Raw genomic sequence first — 21,555 nt, 5'->3', positions numbered from 1 at the left:
AAAAATGAACATGGTTTGTGACACACCTGAAATGCCTACTGAGGAAGTGCTGGCCACGAGGTAATAAAAAAAGGTAAAATTCAGTGCCTTTGGCAAAGATGTGGACACTGTTTTAGATGCGAGTATGATACATGCCCTTTGCTTACAAAGCAAATATACACCCATCTGTTTTTGGACTGCGGTTTCTCTATCCACCAGAGAGCATCTTTACATGATTCATAGACATTTCCCTGAGAGCTTCCTGCCAAGAGAAATCAGCATGCTGATTCACCATCTTGGAAGCCCTTTTTAATGTAATTATTCCTCAAGCCTGCACCAAACTTGGAAACGGTTCTTATATTTAAAAGAAAGAAGGGCCTTGCCCCAAATGTGGCCGTCACATAGCTCTAAGTAGACGCCCAAAGGAAGTGTGAAGTGTTACATGTAGGAGGCTGGGAATGCCCATGTGCTGGATGAGGAATGGATAGAAGGGAGATCGTGTGTTCGATTGCTTGCAGAACAGGATGAAGGATTCTCTCTTAATAACTTTCCACACCAAGCAAAACTACATGCAAGGATTTTTAAGCCAAACTACAGATCTTCACTTGTACAGAAAACTATGTTTATGCACTCTCCAGGCCCTCCAGATACTTCTGTTACTAAGGCAAGCAACCAAGAAGCCTGTTGCAAAAGAATTATCCCTTCAATGAATTCTACTCTTTTCTACAATGAAAAGTTTCTCTTTGTTGACCCATCCAGTAAAGTTTCTGAGTTCTAGGGATAAAAGAGAGAGTTAATTTTCTTTTTCCTTTTTGGACTCTAAATTATTTGTTCACAACTTCAAATCTATTTAACATATTTCTCCTTATTGCTCAGTGATATTTTATTAGATAACCATCGTATTTGTGAACATTCTCCATTTCCCAGCCAAACAACTCCTGACTACAGTAGCAGCATGGGACACTGATGTGCACAGAATTTCGACAATATTTGTTATATTAATTAATAAAGAGGTTATTAGATATTCAACATTTATTGAATATATGCAATTTACCAGATTCTGTGTGAGCCACAGGATACAGAATGATGAATAAGACCCAATTACTATCATCAAGGAACTCACAGAATACAGGATAAAAATAGTTTTGAGTTTTGTATGTGAACTGCAGAACTGCTAAGCATTTTGGACTCCAAGATAGAAGACTATCTGGGGATAGTCTTTTTAGTTTAAGGGAGGATGGCCAGATTATAATTTGGGTGCAAGAAGTTTCACTAACGTTTCTTTGCAGTGGAGAGTACAGCCCCTTTATCTTTTACGTAGAATGCAACTGAGACGTGAGCCTCTTTGGTTCTCTAGATGATTTTTTTGGGGTGGTCTCAAGCCCAGACCAGAGTGGTAGGGTCAGAACTTTGTGTGAGTCTCTGTGGTTCTACCAGAACAAACATAGGCCTAATGTTCTAGCAATGCATTTGGATGACTTCCATATATCCAAATGCACTATTCGTCTCTGCATGAAGCTGTCAACGTGATGCGTGCCTAATAATACCCATACTTGCTCATTTCTGAGCCGTACAACATAACACTGTGCAGTTACAAACTTACATGGAGTATAGTCATGTTACGATCTAGATCTTCTTTACTCCTTTATATCATCTTATCATGAGCCTCCTTTCCCAGACATTAACACTAAAGCCAGAACAAGAAAATGGAATTCTCCAGTTCTAAAGAGCACTGGGTTACCATTCTAGAAACCTTTCTCTTAGGTCTGCAGTGTTGACTCACACAACATTAATGCTGGGAGAGGCTGAATATTTAGAGTCATCGAAACAGAAGAAGAGAGTGTAACTTAAGTGTGTAGAAAGGAAGTAGTAAAATTGTCCTTGAGCCTATTAAGGGCTAGAGTTGATCCTGTTTAAATAAGTTTGTTGCATGTAGCATTACAGTAAAATATTCTTTCAGAGGAGGTGCTAGAAGTAGGGTTGTTTAGGTTAAAAAAATAACGTTGGAGTGTTATATTCTATATAGTTTCAGTCCTACTGTGAGAAATGCTATTGTAAAACCAAAGCAAACACCTGCTACCCAGAAACTCTATTTTGTGTGGTTGCCAGACCTCAGTGCTGGGTTGGAGTGGTATTTGAAACCATACTACTCTGGGTTTACCAACAAATTTCCAAGCTTCCTTGGTTACCTTCCAAATTTCAAGATTTTGTGGTGTTGAAATATACTAAGTAAATAACTTTACAGAGTATAAAATCTGAAAATTTCAAGCATTCACTCAATATACCATTTTACTTTCATCATGGTATTTACTGACTTCAGTTTTGACCCATTTGCCATCAGAAGACAAACTGGAGAAGTTTCAGTGTTGTTGCTTAGTTTGAGCAATGAGGAGAAAACCCAGAAAGTTTAGGTTAAGTGACAAGCATGCCTAAGGACATGTAACTAAGCAGTGACCAAACTGGCACAGGAACTTAGGGTTCCTCATCCTGAATTCATTGCTTCCTTGACTACACTGCACTACCTTCACTGGTCCTCGGAAGCTGCCAGGGGAAGATTATGCAATTTCCTGGACTATGTCCCCATCTTTGAATCATCTCTACTCAGATAAGTACAGGACACCCTGGCTGATCCCTGGAATCCTTCTCCGTGTCACTTTAGTATTAGGTTTCCCCGCTGTGACAGAGCCTTGGCATCCTTCTTTCCTCCCTGAGTCAGAGCTGAAACAGCCAACTTTGCAGCAGAGCTCTGTGCTCCAGCTTCTCTCCCGATACACACAGGGGCTCCCAGCGCTCTGCAGAGCAATGAGCCCTGCCCATGGGCAACGCGGGAAGCCTGACAGAGAAAGCTGATGTGCCTTCTAGATCTTCAGCCACAGCAGGGTCTAATGCTTAGGCTTCTTGTTTGTTTTCGTTCTGTCAGAGTCTACAACTGTTGTACACTAAAGGGTAAAGAGAAATGAAAAATATGTAGAGTCAAGGCTGGGCTTAAGAGGCAAAGGGTGATTAGAATAGGGAGGATTAGCATCGAGGCCACAGGGAGCTGATGGGCAAAGGAGAGCAGAGCCGAGGGAACTAGGGCGCCAGAGAGAGCTCACTTCTAACCATCTGGCAATGCCTGGAGAATGGAGAATGTGTGTTGTGTGTGTGCTTGTGAGAGAGAGAGAAGGAAGGAGAGGGAGAGAGAGAGATTCTCCAAGTGTAGTTTGATCATTTTCTTCTTTCAATCAAAGTGGCTAATCTTGAAATGTCTGCAAGCCTCATGCATATGGCATGAAATAATTTGATTCCCAGTTTGGGATGAAGACATTTTGATCTTATGTAAATGCTGAATATCTCCCGTAATGACAAGCCCTTTGAGAAATGCACGTGTAACTAAGGTCCAGTTATAAACACTCACTACATCTTCAATTATACTTTTAAATTCTTCATATTCAAAAGAATCTATTTTGCTTGTTTTCTTTCTCTGAAAATGACCCAAGAAATGGACATACCTTTCTATAAAGTCAGTAGATAGTATTTAAATGCAGCTTTCATCCATAAGAGGCTTAAAAACAATTCTATAATAAAACCAGTAAAACCAAAAAAAGGAGACCTAGAGTCTTGGATTTGTTCCTTTTCTGCCATTATTAGCATCACAAAAGGACAAGGATAAGGAGATAATCATATTTAAGGAGATTGTAAGTGACTCTCAAAGTTCTGCTAAATTTCAGGGTTTCTCCTTTTCTCAAATTTAATTCTATTATTATTTTTTTTAAATAAAAGAAACAGCCCTTTTGGGAGGGAGGCAAGATAGGAGTTTGCAAAAGGATGGGAAGTGCTGACGTACTGGGACACTTGAATAAGTTTTCACATATTTATTAGTGCCAGGCCAAGTGGAGAAAGAAAATATAGATGCAGTTGCTTACTAGACATTTCACAGGTGGATAATATGACATTCTGTAGTTTGCTGTACATATTAGAAAATCGTCTGTTTTTTCTTGTTCTTTGGTTGAATGTGGGCCCAAAAAAATCATTCTTACAATTACACTGATCGTTTTTTTTTCCCCGTGTAAAATGATTTCAGACACAATGGTGGAGGGCTGCTTTGTTCATTTCCTATCAGATTTAACTAAAGAGTGGTTTTAAACATTTATGTTGAAGTGACGGTTGACTTTTTATTACCTAGAAAGAGTTAGGTGCTTGCTGATGCCAACAGGATGACATGTTTCTTCTTCTTAGCCACAGGAAAGCTCAATAGACTCTATTCGTTGCTCAAGTGGACTTTAAAGAATCACTTTCAAAGGACACCATGGCTGACGACTGAAGAGTAATATTTATCAACATTAAATAAACACTTGGTGTAGTATCCATAAATATTTCTGCATATAAACATAACATGAAATTAAATAGCTCAGATACACAGACACCACTGAGTACACGTCCACTGTTGTCAAAGTCGCCTGTAAACACCACCTCACACTGAATACAAAAGCAGCTTCTACCCAGCTCTGGGTTCACAACACGAATGCCCTGTACAAAGGGAAGATATCTCCGCAGCCCTCCCACCTCCCTCCCCTCCCTCTCCCCAAACAGCCCCGGCAACAGGAAAAGAAACCCCAACAACTACAGCAGCAACAACAACGACAATGACGGCAGCACCCCAGCCCCTCCCCAAATAAAACAGTTAACATTTTGGTCAATTCAAGGGAGAATGCAAAAACAATTTTTTTTTTTTCCCAAAAGGTAAGGAAATCAATTTGAAGCATTACTTTTCAGAGTGTAATTCTTTCTTCAGAGGACATGGAACTTCCTAAACCTCACCAATTCCTGGGTGAAGGTTACTCAATGAACACCAGAAAGCACTGGCCAGAAAGCTGAGTAACAAAGGTGCAAGCCCTATTTTCTTTTAGAAGGTGCCATTCAGCAAGAATCAAACACAATGTTCTCCTTCATTCTCTCTCACCATGTTTTTGTTTTTTTTTTTTGCTTTGCCATATATATATATACATATACATATATATATTGCTGTGTATGACATTCAAACGTGACACTATTACTGAGTTTCAAGCAGTTTAGATAGCAGAAATTTTGTTTTGAAACATTCAGATTTAGATGATTAAATTCAAACGTGTGGATGTGGTTCATTCTTTGAGCTCAGGGGGCCCCGATGTGGCTCTGTTGAGACATCAACAAAGGAGATTGCTTAACACCAAGTCTGGTGAAGCCACGGTGCTCAACTGACTCACGAGCCTGTCCGCTCTGCACAGGCCTGCTGGGAAGGCCTGGCTGCTCTCTGTGGAAAACAGCCCTGGTTTCAAAAACATTAAACTGGGCTTATTTCACGTTTATGTTGCATTAGGATCCTAGAGAACTTCAGTCACCAAAGTACTGAAAGCGTATATTGCAGGAATAGTTTGCCAGTTCAGTGTTTCCCATGATATTATATACACTATGTGTGTGCGTGCAGAACTCACACATATATATATACTTACGTATTTTTATTTGTACGAAACTTGAACTGCACAAAACAGTACTTTGCAAGAATCAAGAATCAAGTCCACAAATAGAGTTTAACAACACACCAAAGAAAAGACAGGAAGCTCTATTGGGACAAGAAGATTCAGCTTTGCAACGTGTGAAATAATTTTGGAACCACAGATTCGTTAGCCTGCAGTGTTCCTCGTGGGGTCTGGATTCCCACTTTTGGGATCCTTGGGAAGAATGTGGGAACTGGGTCAGCTATGCTCGTGTAAGATTCCAAAGCTAATGGGAATTAAAGACCCAGGCAGATCAATTTGGGTATATAATTGCTGTGAAGCAATTATTTTTCTCCTCTTTAAGAAAAAAACATGTAAAGTCTATTTCAGAATAAATTTCTATATATTCAGTAGTATGTTTTTTGTTTTTTGTTTTTTTTGCTAAATTGGTATTGACTTTTTCTGTTAAAATGGGTTTATTCAATGGATCAGTAAACAGGCAGCTTCTTTCACATCCGGGTGATAAAACCATTTTTATCATCACCAGAAATCACCCCACCCTCAGCTTCCTCCTCCTAAGGTCTGTGGGTTGATGTGTGCGTTTTGTCACTGCTATTGATAAAACCTCATTCTACAAGGCCTGCTCGGGTGCGCGCTTGTGAAAAATGACCGACTGTCTCTGCTGGTACTGCTGCTTGCGCCTCTTTTTTTTGTCACACTGGCACAGCAGCAGCATCTTGAAAGTGGTTCTGAATGTTTTGTTGCACAGGGCATAGCACACGGGGTTCACGGTGCTGTTGATGTAGCACAGCCAGTAGCCCAGATTCCAAAAGGTTTTGGGTATGCAGCTGTCACAAAAGGTGTTCACCAGAACCATGATATTGTATGGGGTCCAAGTGATGATGAAGGCAAGCAAGATCGCACTGAGGGTCTGGGCTGCTTTCTTCTCCTTGACGAGGGACATCCTTTTCCGCTTAGTGATCTGACTTCTGGTCTTCAGAGCAAACCTCTTGGCCAGAGTGGCTTCCTTGAAGGACAGAGGTAGAGTGGCCGTGGTCTTACCCACTGAGGAGTTGACATCAGAAGTCTTGGCTGTGTCCACGGCTGACTCTAGCTGGATGGGAAGCTTGGAGAAGCTTTTTGGAAAACTGCCTCCATCGTCCACGCTCTTCTGGGCCTGCAGCTTGTTAGTTTTCCTCTCCAAGTCCACCATCCCCAGCTCCTCCTCAGGCACCTGCAGGTTGTCGGACGAGGGTAACTTGGTGGAGTTGAGGATGGTGCTGTGACCTGGAAGCTTGAGCACAATGGAGTAGATGGCTCTCGTCTCAGAGCCAATGTCCTCCTCATCGGAGGAGGCGGAGTTCTCCAGGGAGGCAGCAGCATCATTGTTGTTCCAACTGTCACTGCTGCTGTGGTCTTGGTCCATCTGCTCGGAGCTGGGTTTCCAGCTCTTGGTTGTGAACCAGAAGTGGCAGCGGCTGTACTTCCTCCTGTTGGAGCGTTTCATGCTTTGCTGTTGAAGTTCGTAACTGCTGCAGCTTCGAGAACTGCCCGTGGGGTGGACAAAGTTTTCTGTCTCCGCCTCTGTCCCAGAGGCTTGCAGCCCAGCAAGCTCTTTGGTACGCTTTTCAGTTTCCTTATAGATCCTCCAGTATAAAATAGTCATAATGGTGACAGGCATATAAAAAGCAGCGATGGCTGTGCCAAAAGTAATGGTGGGCTCACTGAGGAACTGAATGAAGCACTCTCCTGGAGGCACAGTTCTCTTTCCAACAAAGTATTGCCAGAACAAGATGGCAGGAGCCCAAAGGACAAAGGAGATGACCCAAGCCAGACCGATCATCACACCAGCTCTCTTTGTTGTTCGTTTGGCTCGGTACGTGAGCGGCCTCGTGATGGAAAAGTATCTGTCAAAGCTGATGACCAGAAGATTCATAACAGAGGCATTGCTGGCTACGTAGTCAATGGCAAGCCAGAGGTCACAGGCCAAGTTCCCTAAGGCCCATCGATTCATGATGATGTAGGTCGTAAACAGATTCATTGAAATGACCCCAATTATCAGATCGGCACACGCCAGGCTTAAGAGGAAGTAGTTGTTGACCGTCTTCAGCTGCTTGTTGACCTTAAATGACACAATTACCAGGATGTTGCCGATGATGGTCACCAAGGCCAGGATGCCCGTTAAGAAAGCGATGAAGACCACCTGCCAGACGGTATGACCTCCCAGAGGGTCATCGGTGGTACCGTTTGGAGAGGAGAAATTCCCGGCTGCTCGAGAAGCATTGTAGCTGCCGAAATGAGTGACGGTTCCCGGGGGCAGCCCTGCATCGGAGGGGCTGTGTATCCAGGAGGAGCTGATGTTTGGAAACAAAGGCGAGGTGGTACTGTTATTGTGCAAGGTCATTGTGACTCTCTGACATAGTCTAGGGGAAGAAAAGAGAGAAAAGACGGAGTTAGAAAAACTTCTGCCTTTATTTGCTTGTTCTTTGCATTGCATACGTTAAAAGACATGGAAGGCCTATGACAGGATGCTGAAGCTCTATGAAGCCAAACATTATCAAGTTCATTCTCTTATTTTAAATGAGTGGAGTCTAGGGCAGACAGACATGGATTTGTTTGAGATAGTATTGTATAATTGGTGGCATGCACTGAACATTGTGCTTTTTTCCCACATTTTTCTCATTTCTAAATATATTCCATGTAATTCTGTTACTAAACAAAATCGCCCTTCTCTTATTCTGTAAAGGCGAAAAATATCAGACATTTCTATTACAATTATCCAAACAGTTTTATCATCATGCTAAATTGATAACTTGACTTGATTTGCATTTTATCTATCTGGGCATTTACCCATCTGAGGCTTGAGAAATACACAAATTTAAGGTGATACCAGCCATTTAAGCCTCACTAAAATGAGCAGTGCCAACCTGGAGAAGGGATAAAACCAATGTAAATCAATTCATATTATATTATCTCTTTGAGACAGAATTGAAAAAGTAAGATATCAGTTCCTTGTAAGGACTGGTAATACGACTATCTCCCAGGAAGCTATCTTCTACTTGATGACATGCAGATGAACTTTTAGCAGAATGTTTTGAATGGATCAAGCCAGTTTTAAATATTTCTAGTATTTAGATATTTTAGATCAAAGCATGAAAGCGTATTTTAGCATGTCACACATACGTGAACAAATGGACATGCCCACACACATTTGCATATAAAAGTTGCGAAACTGCAACTAGTGCTTTCAAATGCTTGTTGCTATAGTATATGAACAACTAAGAACCATTACAAATAAGGTGCCACCAGTAAGACCCCCTTGGTGTTGCTGCTGGCCTTGGTTGTGACCTGTACCATTCTCTCAGAGCCTCCAGGGCTGTACTTCCGGGACACCACTGGCTCAGGAATTCACACACCACCAGCCACCGTACACTAGATAAGCAAATCATTCCTCAATTAGTGTCATTCTGTGAGTTCAAAGTTTGATCATCCTAGCAAAAATCTATTGTGTGCCCTGCTACTGCATTTATGCTCTTGGTTAAAAAAAAATCTTCAACAATAAACTCTTACAGATAAACATATATGTGCAAGTGCAGTGCAAGAGTCCTAAATCAAGTCTTAAGGTATTGAATGTCAGCTTTTTCTCAGAGTGTCTCTCAAAGCAATAGTCAGATTCACACAGAGCCTTCTGGAAAGGATTTCTGGTATAGCAGGAGGACTATGGGGTCAAAAGGAGTAGTTCAAATCTGTTTGACCACTTACTGGAGGTGCGATCTTAGCTATTTAACTTCTTTGAGTCCAAGTTTTCTCATTGAGAAATGGGAATGATAATTTTCTGTATAATAGAATCAATTGTTGATAAATTCTTTTCAGAATTCAATAATAAGTGACCAAAGAAGCTTCATTTCTCATCAAAATGTTTTAACATATATAAAGTACTTAGAACAGGAGCTGATACAGTAAATGCTATATGAGTATCTATGATTATTATCTTATTCTTTTTATTGAACAATGAACTTTCTTTGCTTTGACTGCCAGGATGCTCAGAGCTAAATTTAGTGCAATAATAAATGTTAGTAGAAATTATTTATTGGACATTTACTATGTGGTACATGTTGTGCAAATGCATCATATGCATTGTCTTATTTATTTATTATATTTTTTGAGACAGAGTCTCGCCCAGACTGGAGAGCAGTGGTATGATCTTGGCTCACTGCAGCCTCTGCCTCCCAGGTTCAAGTGATTCTTATGCTTCAGCCTCCTGAATAGCTGTGATTACATGCATGTGTCACCTTACCTGGCTAATTTTTGTGTTTTTAGTAGAGATGGGGTTTCACCATGTTGACCAGGCTAGTCTCAAACTCCTGGCCTCAAGTTATCTGCCCATCTTGGCCTCCCAAAGTGCTGGGATTATAGGCGTGAGCTGCCGTGCCCAGTGTATTCTCTCATTTAATCCTTAAATAACCTCATTTTACAGGAAAGGAAGACACATTTAAATAATCTGTGCAAGGAACTGACCTAACAAGGGGACATGTGGGGGGACCTAAAGAGTTCCATCCAGACAATCTGAACCCACAGCCTCCATGTGTAACTGTGAGGCTATGCTGCCTCTCCACCAGCTCCTTCCAGGTGTCCTATACAGCTAGCCCCTCCTAGCTGGTTAAAAATCATCAGACACCTCCTTAAGGTGGAATTGATGTGCATTTAAAAATTAATGAGATAACTCTTTATCACCTGAAACAATGGCAAAGATACAGATGATTCGATACATTCAGCATTCACAGTAATATGACAAAAATAATCAATTTTCATGGTCTTGGGGTTGCAGTATAAATTGGTCATTTGAAAGGCAATTTTGAAGTTTGTAAAAAATGCCAAAATCCATGATCTCAGGAGCTAACTCTATGTATACACGTAATACCTATAATGTTAGACATAAATACACTCACACACACACATATAAATACATGTACACATGTTCACTTTAGTGCTCTTTGAAATAATAAAAAATTTGAAATAGTCTAAATATTCTAATATAATACTCAATTACAGAGAGGAATAATACAAAATATTCTGTATAATCTAACACTATTTTCCCATAGCTGAAATATCTGACATTGCACTAATTTTCAATTATAGGAAATTGATGAGACTATTCTTTTCCTTTTTTTTTTTTTTAATATTTGAGTTTTATTAGGTGTCAACTTACACTTAACTCTCATTCTCTCTCACTGAGTGATGTCTGGGTTTGGAAAGTATTACACGCTGTTTGTAGCACGCAATTGCATTCAGGGTTTCTTCCAAGATGCATGTAGAGAAGATTTGTCTGCGGTTCTCCCTCCATCCAGATCCCAGTTTACAGCAGTTCTAAAGGTGTTTGCCTTGTTATCTCTCCATTGCACCTGTGACTGTGTATATTCACAAGGACAGATGTGTCTTTAATCAGGTCAACACCCTGTCTCTGAGGTTAATAACTACTATTACTATTGGTCTACTGGGGAGTCTGGGGTGCCTCTTAAATGCTCTCGGCCCCATATGCTGATAAGTGGCATTTGGTCCTCTTTAGATTATCATCTTTATTCATCCATTTTTGTTTGTTTGTTTTCCAGCACGGGACCTGTGTTTATTTCTCATGCACTCTGAAGAGCCTTTCTCTTTCCAAACTCTCCTTCACCCCTGAGATTCCTGAACATAGCAGTTACATTTCCTCGTTTCTACTATCTAGGTCTCTGCTTTCATGTCCCATGGGAGGCAATCATGTCCTGTAGCCCCAATTTCAGGTCTTTAGCCATGCTGGTTTTATTATAAATAAATGTAATGCCCAATCATCCTGATGCTTTATTCATATTTGTGCTGATGATACTTCTTTCATCTTCGTTGGTTAAAGCCATGCCGTGGGTATCTGTGTTTTGTCTTTCTTTGGACTGTCTTTTTGGAAATAGCCTGTCACTCATAGTATGTAGTTTGGGACAGGCATCAATCAGATGGTCCTGGCTCCTCTACCACAACAATGAACATGAAGAAGACCCAGGCAGGAGGGCTGATCTGGGGATTTGATGTGGATGTTGGAATGAGACAGTAATTCTCTTTTATTTGGAATTACTAGGTGCCGATCACCCTATTTGCCATCACATGGGAAACCAAGAGCAAGCAAACATAGAGGAAAGGCATGGAGGAAGGAGAGAGACAGGAGGGAGTGTGGCAAACAGAGATAGCATGATGATGATGTTCTTTGAAACCTGAATTTAGCCACTCCTGAGGTCAACACCACCTCCTTGACCTCGCCTTTCCTTTGTTGCCAGGGCTACCAGAGACACTTTCTGTCATCTGCAACTGGAAGGTGTTCCGTCATTGTCAATATCAATGCATGCTCATGTAACCACTGCTAGTGTTAGACTATGGTGATTGGTGCTGTGGAATTCAGGGAGTCCACAGCCTCTGCATTTCATAAACTCACCCCGAGGTAAGAGATGGAATACTAATAAAATATTTTAAAAAGCACAAGTTATTTAGGCAATATCAAATCACTCTCGGTGGATAATCACATGATGTTTGTATACATTAAACAACAATTTAATTTGCTCTGTTGACCTATATTATTGAAGAATATAAGTAAGAATTTTTGAAATTAGCCTAAGGTCAATTGTTTTCTTTTAGTCCATTTCATCCTGTGACTCTGAAGAGACGCCCAAAATGAATAGTATTCTAGTCCAATTATGCTTTGTTTGACTACAGAAAATGAAAGAAGCCAGAATTGAGGAAAGACAGCTATTGGTGAGTTTAGTTGTCGGTATTGGGTTAATTAAATACTTATTTATCTTTGACCTGTATTCTTTGGCATATCTACCATTGGCCATCATTCTTCTTACACTTTGACATTCATTCAATATCTAATACCTTTCTGAAGTTCTCAGAGATGTGCTTTTCCTTATTTAAAAATGTTTTAGTCCCTTTCTGTCATGCAATAGATGTGTGGTATGAGATGAGCAAAAATTTTAAAGGTAGACAAGAACCATTAGAGGGAAATGACTTGTAGGCATTTGCTTACCCATGTGATACAACATCCAAAGGACAAGAGTTAATAAGTTAACGAGTTACTAGTCAATAACCATGGCAGTCCTAATGCTACCCTTGGGTTTCCTTCTAAGGACCTCAGATATTAAAGCAACGAGAAAGAAGGAAATGTGGTATATGAACATAACTTTGAGGACAATAAAGCCTTTTGAATGGGAAGCAGAAATTATGAGCAAAGCACACTACTAAAACCCATTGTGACTTGTAGCTACGAAGAGAGAAATGTTTAGGAAGTCGTGGGTACTCATTTGGGGTTCTGATGTGATGAGATACATTAATACCACTCTATTAATAAATACGATGTTCTCATCATCATTAATTTTTTTTATTAGAAAGCAGCAGAGCAGAGTTGAAAAGCTGTGGTCTTTGAAGTTTTGCTGATTTGGGTCTGAGTTCTGGGTTGGCCTAGGAGATGTATAAACTTACCAAATTACTTGACTACTTTGAGACAACCTTTCTTCATCTATAAAACTAGAATACTGTCACCTGATCTGTGGATTATGGAGAAGATAAGAAGCATTGTGGTGTTGTAGGCTAATACTCTGAAGTATTAACGGGGATCTTGCCTCCCTTCTCCCAATGCTAACTTTTCATGTTCTCAGGGTTGTGTTGTTACTGTAGAAACACAGGGAGAAATCAGTATTTCCTAATTTTTTGCTTTTTAAAATAGACTTTAAATACTCTGGTAGGGAGAAGGGATTTAAAGATAAGGGCTTTTAAACTGCAAACACTTGGTCTTCTGAGCATCAGTGCGTGGTATACTGACCTACACACTAGGAAAATAAGAAAAATTTCCCCTTGCCACATCCAGAGTGAATAAATTGATATAAGTACTACAAAAGGTGATTTGGAGGTATTAATTAAAACTGAAAAGGTATGTAAAATGAACTAGCAATCCAACTGCTAGATATCTACCCTTTGGAAATTATTGCGTTCATATGTATACAAGGAGACATGCACAAGGCTATTAACTGAAGCATTTATTTTTATGACAAAAATGAGGAAAATCTATAAGACCATTCATTTGTTTTGAAATGAATTAAAAAATGAGGTCATTCATAAAAGGGAATACTATGCAGCAGAAAAAGGCAATCAACTCGATATACATTAACTTATAACCATCTAAAAATACTGGTGAAGTAAGAAAGGCAAGTTGTGGGATGATAAATACAACATGATAAAATTCAGTTTACAATGAAACACAGCAATAGTATACTAAAGACTGTGCATGCCCATATACTAAAGGTTGTATGTAGACATATGGACATATACCACCTTTAGTATATTAATGTAATTAAAATTGTCATAAAAGGATAGAAACATATACATGTAAATCATCTATTAGCAGTGGTATTTTGGAGGAGGAAGATAAATAGGATTGAGGGTGATGGACAAAGAAGACTTCAGCTCAGTCTGTAATGTCCCAAATGAGAAAAAAAATTCCCAAAGTTTCCAAAGCCAGAAGGAAGTGAAGAAGAGACTTGTAAGGGGAAGATATTGGTGATGGTCACCAAGGAGGGCTGGGGATCTTGCCCTCCACCCTGCTGTTGCTTTTAAATGCGGAGAAGGTTGGAGAAGAAAAAGGTCGCATCTGATAATACTGATCAGACTCAAAGACGACGCGTGCCTCATGCCCTCCTGCCTGGTACCCAGAGATGGCAGCTGCTCAGAGGTCAGTGGGTCACTGTGGCAGAAGCATCGACGACCTGAATGCTGTCGTAATGAATTCTTCCTTAGTCTTGCCTGAGACATAAACTCAGCCGGGCAAACACCTTGATTTCGGTGCTGAGACTCTGAACAGGAAACCTGATTGTAAGCTGCTAAGTTTGTGGTGATTTGCTATGCAGAATGGGGCCTCCACAGGCAGCTTTGAGGCAAATTACACAAAAATGAAACCACTGGTCCTGCTCGCCTGAATAAGATGGAGTAAAAATATTATACACACTTTATATGTAAATGAGCAACGTATTATCTCACACACAAGAAATCCTAGTTCTCTGGGTTGTGGATTTTCTCCCCTCATTGCTGTAGGGGGCCTTTCTTGCCTTTGTTCCTCCAAGGGACATTCAGCACCTGCCATGCCTCTTCTGAGTCCACTGTCTTTTCTCCACAGCCCAGGTGAGGTACATTCCTAGTGCTCCCCAATCTATTCCTATCAAGGCTGTACCCAGCTTTATCAAGGAAGACAGTGTCCTTATAGGGCCAGGAAACAAGATTTCTCCCACCTACCCCCATCTTCCTTCGAACATTTTCTATGACCTTCTCCCAGGCCTCGGGGCCACAGCCTCATTAAAAGGACTGTTCTCTGGTGGCTCAGCAATGGAGGTCCTGTCGGTACACAGGATGACATGAGGAGAAACTGATCAGCAGGTCATAAGGACTTCAAAAAAAAAAAAAAAAAAAAAAAGAATATCTAAAAATACTTATTAGAATTGAGAGTCGTCAAATGTTTTACTTCAGGCATATCTATTATTTCACAGATAATATGTAACTTCCTGAGAATCAGGTCTGCAGGTCAGACCCAAATGAAGCAATGATAATCCTGGGCTAAGAGCCCTCAGTTGATGGTGATTTTCTGAGTAGAAGGTATCATTTCTATGTTTAATATTCCTTCCTCATCCTGACTCAACGGCCTATATTCCGTAGTGTTAGGATATTTTGAGTCAAGGGAGTTCATACTCTACACTCATTGAATTGAATGATACTGGTGAGGAGACCTATGGGAAGCCTTTCCTTTTAATGCTCAGGAAGAAACAGGTGGTGGGAACAGAGATTCTTATCAGCCCAGTGATCTTCACATTTTATAAGTAATCCCAGGCAGGATTTCTAGGAATGCAGCCTGCATGAGGGCTCAGGGCATGGTCAGGTAGGTGCAGAGCAGGGGCAGGTGCCTGGCTTCTCTCTGGGGTCAGAGCAGGCTCCCTCCCTGCCAGATTGTGGGTGGAACATTCAGGGAATGGTTACTGAACCGTTCCAGGCACCAGAGCTCAGGTAAGAAGTGGAAAACTGAGCAAGATCCTGCCTGTGGGTACCATGAGTGCCTTTGTGGGGTAGTTACATCTATGTGTATGTATATATACTTAGTGTATATATACCACATACTTAGTATACTTATATAGTGTATATATACTATGTACTTACTATACTTATATACTTGGTGTATATATACATTGCATGTTGAACTTACTATGTATATACACTATATATACACACACACATACACACACACTAATTGGTCCACTAATTGGCTGTTGCATTTTGAACTTGGTGTGTGTGTATATATATGTGTGTGTATATACATATATATGTATGTATATACATACACATATGTATATATGTGTGTGTATATAAGTATATGTGTGTATATATATGTATATATGTATATACATATATATACACACACTAAATTCAACAGATATATATGTGTGTATATATATACACACGCACACACTGAGTTCAAAGTGCAAGAGCCAATTAGTGGGTCAATATGAGAATTAAAAAAGAAAAAAACATACAGCAAATTGAATAGGATATATCAGAATACATACCACATAATGACAATCACACTTCATTAAATTTTTGCTCTACATACACACACGTATAAAATTATGTCTATAGTGGTGAGGTACATACAATGTATTTTGTGTTGAATAATGTTGGAAAGCCACTGCAGTGAATATTTTGACATCTTTTATTAATATTTAAAAGAAGAGGGTGAAACAAAAAATGTGAAAAAAAACCAAAAAAATTTGATAGTATGGAGTTTAGGAGAAATTGAAGGTTAGTTCTAGGAAATTTGCCTTCTTCCTCCTAGTTATCGAAAAAATAACTTTTCTGGGGTTACAAGTCTGCAAAATCTATAGGTAACTTTAGAAAATGTAAAAACGTGTAAATATCCAGTGTGAAAATACATGCGAAATTGCTTACAGAAACTGACAAGGCCAACATACATGTGAGGCATCTGATTATAATGAATTCCAAGGAGACAAACTCATTTCATGTCCTCTGAGCCAACCAGGCAGTACCTATTTGGGAAAAATGTTTGAGGGCTCTCGGTTTTTAAATCTACTGAACTGATTAAAAACATGTAAATTTTCTAGATGTCTAGATTAATTCTACCTGTATAATTGTTTTTATTATTTTTAACTAATGATATGGGAAAAACCCAAAATATCTTTGCAACATACAGCCGAGCAGTTTTTTCTCAGACCAGCTATTTAGTGCTTCTTCCCTATTTACAATCCAGTCTGCTTCATTTTTCAGGGCTTGTTTTGCGTCTCTCTTTGACTGCCTTCTTTGCTTAGAGTGTCTCTGTTTTCTGCCGTAATTCACCATAGCATTCAACGGCTAAAATGACTTTTAAAACTATCCGGTGAATGGAAATACCACATCAAAGCCACTAGGTGGCAAAGCAGACTCGGAGAACAGCCTCTCTGCCAGCAGGCGCTGAAGCAGCTGCCCATTCCCCACGCTGGTGACCGGGAACTTCAGCTTAGCTCAGTCATGCAGTTCGCGGAGGATATCAAACACAGTCAACAAAGCTTTGCAATCAAACGTGTCTTTAAAGGGAATCCAACTTGTGAACCTGGCTCTTGATACTCATTTCAAGCTGCAAGGGGGAAAGATGTTACCTAATATGGAGCAATGGCTCTTATTGTGAACAAAACATCTCTGAACGCCAAAACCGGAATAAAATTCTATTTAAAAAGGAGATTTTTTTTTTTTTCTAAGAAAGTTGATGTATCATGCTGCCTCCTCCCTTAGTTGCCACCTTTCCTGGATTTTTACCTGATTTGATAAATATGGACCTTGACAACAAAAACGCAGGATGCTTGGAAAAGGATTTGCATCAGGAACTCTTTTGTGTAGCAGTAGCTGTTGAAATAACACAGTTTTTCCTCAAAACCAAAAACCTAGATTGGACTGATGTTTACTTGCATTAGCACTCTCAAGTCTACAACCTTTTGTCATTAGAATATCTAGAGAAATGGCACGAAGCGAAAAGCACACGTGAGTGGTTCTTGTTAAATATTAGTATGACCTCTTCACCCGGAAAGGGCAGACTCCTTGTTGCTGAAGTTACCCTTTTCTGAGAGAAACAGGGAAAGAGTGCAGCTGGATTCTGTTCCACCACAAACAGATTTACTGATTATTCTTCAACATTGTAGCGATGTATTTATTATTATATGTTTTTAATACTGTGCTTTTATAGTGCAGGATAAACAATGCTTTTAAAATACCAGCCAATTTAATGTAACTGTGGAAGTCATTCTGATGAAAAATCTAGTGAAAACAGTCATTTGGACTAACTATTTCTAATACCTCAGTTTATGTACTGAAAGGACACCTGGTGAAGAAAATTTTTTGGCTTAATATTTATGCTTTCATGATTAAGTTAGACTCGTGATCACTTTTTAATTCAAGGTCCATATTTATCAGAGTATTTAATTTTATATCTGGACATGCTCCACACATCTGATTTCCCTTCAAACTTCAGCCTATTTGCACGCCCCAAGTCATACATGTAGATAGAACTGTATTTGCAAAGAGAGTAAAAGCAATGTGGGAGACATGCATTAAACGGCTAACACCTGCCATAGCATGTTAGGGCCAAGAAATATACCCCATTCTGCCATGTGGGCACATTGCCTAGGCACTCTGATCCTACATCCTCATCTGCAAAATGAGGATTATAATACTTGAGGATTAAATAGAATCTGTATACAGCACCCCGTATAGCCTGACTGGCCCACAGCAGCTTCTCAAAAATGGTAAAATCAATTCAATAATGTTCTATGGCTGGTGGACTTTATAGCAAGGTCTTTTTCACGCCTAACAAGAGCTAACATTTGTTGAGTATAAAGCAGTGGTTTTCAACCCAGGGTGACTCTGCCCTAGGGGATTTCTGGCAATGTCTGGAGCCACTTTTCTTGTCACAACCTGGGGAGAATGTGCTACTGACATCTAGTGGGTAGACGCTATCAACGCTGATAAACATCCCACGACGCACAGGACAGCTCCCCACAAAGAATTAAGGCTGCTAAGATGTTGATAGTGTGGAGGCTGAGAAACCCTGCTATAAAGAGAGATCTTACAGACCCAGAAAAACGTAGCGTTGCGGTTTTCAGGAAAACCTGGAAAATGTCCCGATACTTATTAATGAGGCAAACTCTAAATCTCTTCGAGAATCAGGTCCCACTTCTCTGGAAATCACATTCTTCACTCACCCAGCACAAAAGGAATCTTATATTCGTGTGTTCAACCCTGCAGTCGTTATTTCATGCAGTAAATGTGTTTGAGCTCTTCCTGCAAGACTTAGACTGGGGCTGTGGTTCTGGTTCTGGAAAACCACTTGTTGGCCATGCCACCAACTAAACAAAATAATTGCAGTGGAAGGAGCAGTATAGATGATTAGCTTTGCTTGAGTTGATGTGGCAGTAACAAAGATAAGGACATTTTGTGAGTCTTGAGGAATAAGACTCCAAGCTGGGCCGGGCGCGGTGGCTCAAGCCTGTAATCCCAGCACTTTGGGAGGCCGAGACGGGCGGATCACGAGGTCAGGAGATCGAGACCATCCTGGCTAACATGGTGATACCCCCGTCTCTACTAAAAAATACAAAAAACTAGCCGGGTGAGGTGGCGGTGCCTGTAGTCCCAGCTGCTAAGGCAGGAGAATGGCGTAAACCCGGGAGGCGGAGCTTGCAGTGAGCTGAGATCTGGCCACTGCACTCCAGCTTGGGCGACAGAGTGAGACTCCGTCTCAAAAAAAACAAAAAAAGACTCCAAGCTGCCATGCAGTCAAGAGCGGGCACAGCATTCCAAACAGACGGAAGAATTCATGTGAAGCTAACTCCCAGTGTCCCTGATGCACTCTGTACAAATTCCTGTTACCTCACAGAGCACTTCACTGTGTCTCTGGGACAGCACAGACTCCTGGAGGGACACTTTCATCTTCACCTACTCAAGGTTGTGCCTTGAGAATAGCATAATGTCATTCCCAGAGCAGACCTAGAATGACTGCCTCTACTCTGTTTTAATTGAGATGAATAGTTACATTTTGTTGTTGTTGTTTCTTAACTTGAGGTTCAGGGGTACACGGGCAGGTTTGTTATATAGGTAAATTGTGTGTTGTGGGGGGTTTGGTGTACAGATTATTTTTACACTCATATAATAAGCATAGTACCCAATAGGAGATTTTCAATCCTCTCTCTCCTCCCACCCTCCACACTCATGTATGGCCCTGGTATACGTCGTTCCCTTCTTTGTGTCTATGTGTACTCAATGTTCAGCTCCCACTTATAAATGAGAACATGCAGTGTTTGGTTTTCTGTTCTTGTGTTACTTTGCTTAGGATAATGGCTTCCAGCTTTATTCATGTTGCTGCAAAGGATATTATCTCATTTTTCATGGCTGCATAGTATTCCACAGTGTATGTGTAGTACATTTTAAAAAATCCAGTCTATTGATGATGGGCATTTAGGTTGACTCCATGTATTTGCTATCGTGAACAGTACTGTAATAAATGTATGCATGTATGTGTCTATAGGGTAGAACAATTTGTAATAGTTACACTTTGGATGGCAGAACCAGTAACAGAAGCGCTCAAGAAAGCAAAGTTTGAGAAAAGGTAAGAGAGCAGGAAGGGAGGTTGTGTCTGATGAACAGTAACTTGGAAGGATGGAGAGCAGAGGACTGGGGGCTCCAGAGGCAGCTGGAAGGAAGACAGAAACAAATTTGGGCTTTCTCACAAACTCTCTCAGTGACATTCGGGAGGGCTGCACTCAAGAAACGAAAGAATTCAGTGGAATCCATCTTTCAGGACAGGAAGGAGGTACGGCCGGGAGAGAAGGGCATCGCGATATACCCGGGCGGTTGTCGTGGAACTGCTTCAACCTCTGCTGCTGCAGAGAAAAAGCGGTGAGTTCTCCACAAACATATCCTCTCTTCAAATGTCCGTCTGCTCATGGACACAATCTGGCTAGATTTTTCTGAGGAAAATGAGCATCACATAATACAGAAATTGTTCTGTAATTGTTTTTTGCTGCCCTTGAATTTATCTTCCAGGGCAGTGAATGCTTGCCATATACTGAAGGCACCAGAGGGCCCTGCGAGGTGCTAGACAGCCCGAATTTGTGTCCTGGCTCCTCACTTATGAGCCGTGAGACTTCAGGTTAGTTATTAAAGCTCTGGGATCCTCTGTGTAACACCAGAAAATTAAGACTAGTAACACCGTATGGTTAAGTGATTCAGTGAAACAGTAGGTAAAGCCTCTGACACGTTGGTGGGTTAAGCTTTATAAATGGAAGGCTTCTCGGCCGGGTGCAGTGACTCATGCCTGTAATTCCAGCACTTTGGGGGGCCAGGGCGGGCTGATCATTTGAGGGCATGAGTTCGAGACCAGCCTGGACAACATGGTGAAACCCTGTCTCTACTAAAAATACAAAAAATTAGCCGGGTGTGGTGGCACACGCCTGTAATCCCAGCTACTTAGGAGGCTGAGGCATGAGAATCGCTTGAACCTGGGAGGCAGAGGTTGCAGTGAGCTGAGATTGTGCTACTGCACTCCAGCCTGAATGACAGCATGAGACTCCATCTCAAAAAATAAAAATAAACAAATAAATAAAATAAATGGGAATCTTCTCTCCTGCTTCCTGCACACACTCACAGCTGAGGTCCCTGGGGCATGCCGGCAAAGCATCCACTTGCGCCTGTGCCAATCCCTGCTTGAATATTTGAAATATCTCTTGTTGAGTACATATGTTTTTATTTTACTATTAGGTTGTTAATCCCTTGAAGACAATATCAAAAGCCTTTTTCCTTTTCCTTCCTTTACTGAGTTTCCAAATCTGTCTTAGAATCTCCAACTGTGATGAAAATAAAGTGGTTCCTTAGTAGATAAAATGTTTAGTGGATCTATATTTGATGCCTATGACTTTATTAGTCATCAATGTTTCTCAGAAAAGCAAATCTGGCCAGGAAAAGACAGTCACTGTGATTCCTCCCGACAGGGTGAGAGCAAAAGACCCTTAAGATCAAAGCGAATTCA

The 21,555-nt window shown here is 40.7% G+C and overlaps 1 protein-coding gene across 2 annotated transcripts in view; it reads right to left on the bottom strand.

Annotated features, from left to right (window-relative positions):
- Positions 1 to 4,272: 4,272 nt before the first annotated feature.
- CHRM3 (cholinergic receptor muscarinic 3) overlaps positions 4,273 to 21,555 on the bottom strand; it is a 511,637-nt gene continuing 494,354 nt past the window's right edge. For both annotated transcript variants that reach the window (XM_073011865.1, XM_037986064.2), the window contains one exon: positions 4,273 to 7,858. In XM_073011865.1, the coding sequence (XP_072867966.1) occupies positions 6,067 to 7,839 (1,773 nt within the window). In that variant the 5' untranslated portion in view covers positions 7,840 to 7,858 and the 3' untranslated portion in view covers positions 4,273 to 6,066. The remainder of the gene's footprint in view (positions 7,859 to 21,555) is intronic.

This window comes from Chlorocebus sabaeus, chromosome 25, assembly GCF_047675955.1.
Source record: "Chlorocebus sabaeus isolate Y175 chromosome 25, mChlSab1.0.hap1, whole genome shotgun sequence".
In the NCBI taxonomy this organism is placed as follows: Eukaryota; Metazoa; Chordata; class Mammalia; order Primates; family Cercopithecidae; genus Chlorocebus; species Chlorocebus sabaeus.
Note: the sequence above shows the minus strand (reverse complement) of the source record. Positions and strands in the feature narration are given on the sequence as shown.